This window comes from Ammospiza caudacuta, chromosome Z (genome assembly GCF_027887145.1).
Source record: "Ammospiza caudacuta isolate bAmmCau1 chromosome Z, bAmmCau1.pri, whole genome shotgun sequence".
Taxonomy (NCBI): domain Eukaryota; kingdom Metazoa; phylum Chordata; class Aves; order Passeriformes; family Passerellidae; genus Ammospiza; species Ammospiza caudacuta.
In genome coordinates, this window is record NC_080632.1 from 72529982 (window position 1) to 72537747 (window position 7766).

Here is a 7766-nt window from a genome sequence, read left to right on the forward strand (position 1 = left end):
ACACTCTTAACAAAGCGTGATCTCAAGTCACTAACTACATCACAATAACTTCTTCTATCCATTGGTGCAAAGCAATTAACGTCAATACAACTGGCAAAAGTTTTACAGAAATTTATAAGGCACGTATGCACATCTACTTCGGCACCTAGTCTAGCATACGCAACTTTTCCTGAATCTCTTCTAATGGGTTTCCATGCTGATGGCCTTGTCTTCTTCCTTGCTATGGATACACTCAAAAACCATCAACTGCTATTTCTTCCATGAACTCAGCTTTGCTTGCAGGCCAGCTGTCAAGCCCCTCCATAGGTCAGCATGCACCCGCGTGCTCAAGGAGCAACTGCAGCCTACAATAGTCCTGGAAATTTATTATCTTTGCTTCGTTTGCCATCTAAATGTCACTGAAGAAGTTAGGCTTTTCCAAACCAGCTAGGATGCCACCTAGAAGAAGCAGACTTGCTTTCAGTCAAAGCTTTTGGGACCAAGAGTCATGTTTGCTTGCATTGCTTGGATGCCGCTTGGATTGGCGCATTTTCTGAGTTCCCCTGGCATGCCTTGAGCACTGCCTTTGTGAGTGAGGAGAATTTCCCAGGCTTTTCTTTTGCATCAGCTGTACACAAGGTTGTCTTGCTGGGCACAAGAAAGCCACAGAGCTGCTGCCATTGTGAGGTCAAGCCAGAGGTGCCACGTCACAGTGCTGTCAGCACAGCGTTGTCCCAGTGCGCGCCAGGCCTGGTCGTCCAGAGCAGCTCTTCCGCTGGCTCCCTGCAGGAGGATCCTTGTGCTCAAGGAGCTCTCAGCAGACGGCCTGCACCCCGAGAGGAGTCTTGGCTTTCCCTTGGCTGGCACTCAGCGTGCAAACGCGCACAGCACTGCCAAAATGATTGGGCAAGTCTGTGCCGCCGTTTGCACCATCTTTTCTGTTGTCTATTCTGGCTACTACCTGACCCAGCTGACTCGTAAGTAAAGGTTTCTCCTGGGGCTGGCATTGCCCGACTTTTGCTTGGCTCTGCTCTTTATGCCGCAGCAGTGGCCCAGTTTCTTTGGGAACAAAATGGCCGTGAAGGTGCCACCGCTTTGGTCAATGTCCTGCCAGCAGCATCAGCTACAAAGGGGGCATCTGTACTGGGTAGCGCGTGCAGACTATTTGCCATGCAACCTGCAGCGGTTGCCTTCCCTCCCCGGGAGAGTGCGCGGCAGTGGAGTCTGTCATTTCCTCAGCTTGCTGCTTCAAGCAAGACAAGCTGCAAATTGCAGACTCTGAGGGCAGATCCTCACAAGTATTTCTACCAACTCAGTGGTTCTCTCCAGGAGTGAAGGAAAGCACCTTTTGCTCCATATTCTACCCCTTAGAGGCCTTGGCTGCATGACTTGAGCCTTTGATGCTGTGCCAAGACTGCGATTGCCTTGGCCATGCAGCACAAACTCCAGTGCAGGGAGGGTTTGCTGCTGAGCCCAGCAGCTGTTCCTGGGCTGCTTCAGCAGGGAGCTGCCACAGGGAAGGGACCCTTTGTGGAAGCTTTGCTGGGCTATCATCTTCAGCCAAGGGATGGGAATTAGGGCATGCAATTTGAAAGAATGTATATGGAAAATGCAGGAAAGGGAAGAGGGGAATGTAGCTTGAGCTGTTAGGCACAAGAGAAGCTCAAAGTTTTGAAGAGCAGCGGGCATTTCCAGCACCGTCTTCCTATTTCTCTCTTGGCAAAAGAGGCCCAAATGTAGCCAGAGGCTCCTCTAGCGTCCTTCTTGTTCTCTTGCTTGCTGTGGGAAAGAGCTGTTGCTCCTGGAGGCATGTTGGGAAAGGGAAATGCTCTGTGTTGGGACTGCCTTGTGCTGTGGGAGTGGCCAGCACAGGCACTTTTCTAAGGGCCTCTGGTTCCTTTTGCCTTGCTGGCTGCAGGTCACCTGACACGCGGATGGAGACAAGCCTGTCCTTTGGTGAGTGGCAAAGGAAGCTGAGACGTTGCTGGCGTGTGAGAATTGTGCAGCAATTCTGCCAGCTTGGCCTGTTGCAGCCGAGTGTGGAGTGCCGGCGTGGGAGGCTGAAGGAAAGGCCAGCTGCCCGGTGGCATCAGCAGTAGCAAAGGGAGCACTGGCTGTTTGCTGATTTTCCAGTGAAAAGCCTTTCAAGAGATGAAAGGCAAAAGGGACAGCTCCAAGGCATCTTGCTGCTTCTAGGCAGCAGGGAAGCTCAAATGCACAGCAAGATGGAGTAGCAGCTCGTTCAGCCAGCTTCCTCGGCTTTGCGTGACTCAGAGGCCCACTTGTATCAACGTCTATGATTTGCCCTTCTTCTGGGTCCTTTCCCAGCTCAATAGAAAGCAGCTCCTAAGGCACTGGCTTTTGCCCATCTCTCTCACTTCTGTCTGCCTGCAGGGCACAACAGCAGGGTCAGCAGCTCCTCTGGCTGCCTCTGTCATTGAGGAAGAGGATGAAGAGGAGCAAAGGAAGATGAAGCCTTCAGCCGCTGTCCCTTCACAGCCTGAACTTGCAGAGCCAGTAAGTGACAGCTGAGCTTGGCACTGCCTTTGGCGCACGGCCAGGCTACCCGTTTTGGAGCAGCCCTTGTTGCTCGTGGCTGAAGATGCTGGCAGCCGTGTGCCTGCTGTGACGTAGTGCGGCTTCAGGCAAGCTGGGGAGCCCTGGCCAATGGGTTCTGAAGTTTGACATTGAAGCTGGGATGCTGAGAGGGCGCCAGAGTGTCTCTTGGGATCAGACAGGAGGCAGCATTGAGTGACTCTCAGTGCAGGAGTCAGCCCCTTGTGCCCGTTGTCAGTGCAGGCTGCCTGTGGTCAGCGGACAGCGCGGCCCAAATACGCAGTTGACAGCCTTGCAGGGTACCTGGCAGACACTGGCCCCTGGAAGGGACCTGCTGTCTCCGTGGACTAATTAGCTTCAGGCTGTGCTTCACTTCCAGCCGGTCAGAGCAGAGTTTGGAGAGGAGAATCCTCGGCAGCCCTGCATTGTAAAAGGGCGGGTGGGTCTGGGCAGGGCTGGAAGGCGGCTCCCAAGGGCCGCTCTCTAAAGGCTGCCATAGAGAAGGGAAATCCGTGAAACAGATCAGAGAAGGGACACGCTGCGGGCTTCTGAGCAGACTGTTGCCTGCCAACTCCGGGCTGATTTCATTCCGGCCCAGGAAAAGACAGGAGGAGGAAAGCAGCGAGGCTCTGGGGCCCTGCTCTGATCTCTTTGTGGATTTGGCAGCCCCATCGATACCTTGTTGCCAGTGTCTTGCAGAAAAGCTGAACACGTGGAGCATGGAGGTGGTCGGGAGGGGCTGGATCCAAGTAGCCTTTGGGCTTCTCCCGAAGGTGCCTTTGAGAAGGGGACATGGGAACTGCTCCAGCTGGAGAGGCCTGGCCGTGGCTGGCAGCACCTTCCCAAGGCCTTGCTTTTGCTGTGCGCTTAGGGGGGGGCATGAGTGCCAGCCACCCTTCTGACGGGCAATCCTTTCTTGTCCCAGCGCAAGACAGGCTCTGCCATTCAACCTGGTGCCGCCGGACCAGCATGGCCTGCAGCAGCCAGCTCAAGCCCCGCTGCCGGCACTTCTTGCAGCAGCGCAGCCCAGCAGCCCGAGATGAGGGAAGAGCAGGGCCTGAAGACACTGAGTACGTCCGTCTGGTGCATTTCTTGTCTGCCAGAGCAGGGTCTTGTGCGAGTGTCTGGGTGTAGGCTGCGCCAGATGCTGGCCCTCAGTCTCAGAGGCACTTAGGCCTCTCTGCAGAAGGTGTTGTACTGCTCTGAGGAAGCGTGGCAGCACCCAGGGAGTCCCTGCTGCCTGTGAGGGCGGCTGGGCCTGGCTTGGCCCTGCCTGGGCTGCCTTCTGGGCCAAAGGCAAAAGCAGAGATTGTTTCTGCTTGAGCAGAAGGCTGGCACCTAGCAAGTGACTATTGCCCAGGGAGCTGTCTGGCCCCAGGTGTTTTCTGGCTCTGGTTCTTACTCCTCCTCCGGCCCAGACACTTTGTGCCCCTGGCAGTGGACCTGCCAGTGATGGTGGGTGTGACTGCGGAAGCAGCAAAGGCCCTTGCTTACCTCTTAGGGCCCCCTTCTTAAGGGCTCATCATTTTGGCTTATCGCGTGAGATGCTGCTCTTGAAAGAAATCAAGGCCTTCTTGGAAAGGCCACCTGATGAAAGGTGGAGAAGATGGCCCTCCCACTTGCTGGTCTCAGCAGCTGGAAGCCGCGGGACCGCAAAGGGCCCAGAGCTGTGGGCAGTGGGGCTGCCTTTGGGACGCTCTGGGCAGCGGCGTCTCTGTGTGCGAGTGAGCGCCCTGCACTGCTTTTGTCTTTCAGGGAGCATCGTGAGTCCGGGCCGGCCAACGGGCAAATACACGGCATTTGAGGAACTCGGGCGAGGGTAAGCGTGACGTCAGCTCATTTTACAAAAGTGTGGGCCAGGTCTTTGGCTGGTGCAATATCAAGCGTGAAGTCAGGCAAGCTCCAATCATGGTCAGGCTCCGGCTTGACCTCGTGTCGCCTGCCTGGACTGCTCGGTCAGAGCAATGCAAAGGCCTCATCAAAGACAAGTTGATGCTGGCAGTGTCTTGCTTGCAGCAGTGAGGAGCAGGAGCTGGGAGAAGCCCTGGCCCTGCAGCTTTGTGGCCTGAAAGAGCACCTTGCCATCCAAGAAAGGTCAGATTGTCAAGGACAGTCTTCTGACTCAAATTGTTCTCCCTTTTTTGACACACACATGCATGCACACTTGCACAAGGAGAGAGTTCCCCTTAGGTTCTGAAATGACCTGGCAGGGTGTGCGCCTTGGAGATTTCCAGCGGCCCTTGGTCTTCATGCTGCACCTTAGTGTTCCCTTGGACAGCCTGCCCCGCATGGCAGAGGGCTCACGGGCTAACATGCTGTTGGCCGAAGAGATGCTGCAGCCAGGCATTTTTTCTAAGGAAGGCGTCCAGGCAGCCTGGGGAGATCTGCTGCCTGGGCTTGCTTTCACTGCCAGAGGGATAAAGGTCTCTTTCTGCTGCTTTTGTCTTTCTAGAGGGTTTGGAGCTGTTTATAAAGCCCTTGACACCAGCAGCGGACAACAGGTAAAGTGCCAAGAGCCCCACGCCATTTTGCAGCTCTGGAGCGCTTTGCCCGCTGCTGTGAGCTGTGCTTGGAGGTTTGGGTGGCAGCTCCATGTCTGCAGCAGGGGCTGTTCTTCTGAAATACAGTCTAGGCTCAGGGGGCAGAATGCATTTGGGATGGCTTTTGGTGCTTCTGCTAAGCTCTGCTGTCTAGTGACAAGGCACTTTGGCCCAGCGTGCTGCCTCATTGCACCAGCACTCGCTCCGTGCTCCTTGTGATCTCGAGCGGGGTGCGTCTTCTCAAGGTACCGGTGGCCAATGTCATTGCAGGTGGCAATCAAGATCATGTCACTCGAGGAGGAGATGTCCGAGGAGCTGGCTGCCAATGAAATCCTGGCCATGAGGGACAACAGGAGTCCCAATATCGTTACCTACTTAGACAGGTTGGCATATTCTGGTGTCAATGTAGCTTTAGCTGGTGCAAGCGCAAAGAGACGATGCCCTTTGGTCGCTGGCAGAGAACAGAGCTGGGGATGATTTCTCTGCGTGTGTCCAGAGCGTGGGAGGAGGTGGAGCTGGTGTTCAACAGTCTCTTGTGGCACCCGTATCTTGGAGAGCAGCTGCAAAAACCTGTCTCAGGCCCTGGGGTGACGGAGGCTATGCCCATTCTGTTGCTCCATGCCGTGGTTTTCTTCTTTCAGCTACCTGGTGGATGCGGAGCTCTGGCTGGCCATGGAGTTCATGGACGGCGGCACCTTGTTTGATGTGCTGAGGGCAGTGTACCTGGAGGAAGGACAGATAGGCGCTGTCTGTCGGGAGGTGAGGGATCCCGCTTGTGCTTGCCCAAGACTGCCCGGATGCTGCTTGTCAGCTGGAGCTTAAGGAGAGCCGAGATTTCTTGCTCTCACCTTTCTTTTGCTGCTGCTGCTGCTGCTGCTGCTGCTGCTGCTGCTGTCACGCCACACAGGAGAAGAAAGAGCATGGGAAGTGTACTGCCTGCCGGTGCCCTCGCACTCCTCAGGCTCTGTTCTTGCACTCTTCCATCCTGTCTGTCCTCTGGCCTTGGGGCTCGCTCACTGGCTCAATTTCTCTTTCTTCCTCTTCTCAGCTTTGCCTGGGAATGTTTGCCTGGAGCCTGTCTGTCTGTCCTACATTGCTTGCCACTGGAAGGCAGCATGCGGGTGGCAGAATTTCAAGCTAAGGGCAAAGAGCTGTCCTCAGCTTCAAAGGCTAGCATTGCAGCCTGCATGGCGATGCATTGTGGAACAGCTCGAAGGTGCTGCTGTCACCAGCAGCTTCCTCTTCTGCTGCCACTAGGCTTCCCCAAAATTCTTTGCCGTGCCGCCTCCCAGCCAAAGGTGGCGTGCTTCCTACCCAAGGCCGGTGGAACTTTTGGGAGCCCAGACGCCTTTGCTTGGAAATCTAGAAAAAACTTCCAAGAGTGTTGAAGCAGCAAGCTCTTCATGGTGACAGCAGCGTGATGTTTCGCCCTGGCTCACAATTCCCTGAGAAAGCCGCCAATCCCCTTGAGCTCTTTCCTTGCGGGTGGGATGAAATCAGATCCTGCAGGTTAACTTTCCCTCCCTCCTTTTTCTCTCTCAGTGCCTGCAAGGACTGCATTTCCTTCATTCCCGCCAAGTCATCCACAGAGACATCAAAAGTTGCAACGTCCTGGTGGGCACGGACGGATCCGTCAAGTTGGGTGGGTATCCCTGCTGGGCTGCAGCATGTCCAGCATATGCCGTGCGCTTGCATTTTGGTGACGGCCACTGGGGCAGAAGCGCGGCTTGGCCAGTGCGTGAATCGTCAGGGTGTTTTTGAAGCAGCCGATGCCTTATTTGCCTGGCTCCAGGCACGTGGAAGGAGAGCTCAGCTGCTTTTTCAGTTAGATTCAGCATGGCCTGGTCAGGGCAATGGTTTTGGCTGCTTTGCCAGTGGTAGCTGGCTTTGACAGGCTTTGTTTTTGTCCTCAGGTGACTTTGGCCTCTGTGCTCAGCTCAGCCCTGAGCACAGCAAGCGCAGCTCCAGCGTCGGCACTCCCAGCTGGATGGCACCGGAGGTGGTGAGAGGAGAAGCCTACGGCCCCAAAGTGGACATCTGGTCCCTGGGGATCATGGGGCTGGAAATGGTGGAAGGGGAAGCTCCTTACCAGCGGGAAGCCCGTCTCCGGGTAAGGTGCAGCTTAGCAAGAGGGCTCTGTGTGGAGAGAGCTGTGTGTGGCTAGCAAAGGAGCAGGTGGAGTGTCCTCTTGCATCCATGTGCTGTAGGTTTTTGAACTGCTAGAAAGGAACGGGCCCCCAAAACTGCAGAACCCCAGGCACCACTCGGCTCTCCTGCGCGACTTCCTCCACTGCTGCCTGCAGGCAGATGAGGACAGGCGCTGGTCTGCCCAGGAGCTCCTACAGGTAAGAAAAAGCAAAGGGGCAAAAAGCCCTGGCAGCTGAGGACACCTGCATGAAGGGATGAGGAGGAGGAGGAGTGTGGGCCACATGGCACAGAAAGCTGCCAGGACAGGAAGGCGCAGGGGGACATGCTGCCCTCAGTGCTCTTTGTGTGTCTTGCTGGTAGCCAGGGAATCCTGCTTGAGCCCGCGAGGATGTGATCCTGGAAAGTAAGAGTTCCTTGCTTTGTTCTTTTTCCTCTGGGCAGCATCCCTTCGTGACCTCAGGCGATCCTGCCTCCAGCCTGGCTGCTCTGATCATCTCAGCCAAGCAAGTGCAGGAAGACTGGAGAGGAGACACCTGCGCCTGA

The 7766-nt window shown here is 55.6% G+C and overlaps 1 protein-coding gene across 1 annotated transcript; it reads left to right on the forward strand.

The window, feature by feature from the left end:
- Window positions 1-877: 877 nt before the first annotated feature.
- On the forward strand, window positions 878-7766 carry LOC131571676 (serine/threonine-protein kinase PAK 3-like). Its single transcript, XM_058824459.1, has 11 exons — window positions 878-956; window positions 2774-2871; window positions 3461-3605; window positions 4291-4354; window positions 4988-5036; window positions 5346-5458; window positions 5717-5834; window positions 6618-6717; window positions 6989-7185; window positions 7283-7423; window positions 7665-7766. The coding sequence occupies exons 1-11, from the start codon at window positions 878-880 to the stop codon at window positions 7764-7766; spliced, it is 1206 nt and encodes a 401-aa protein (XP_058680442.1).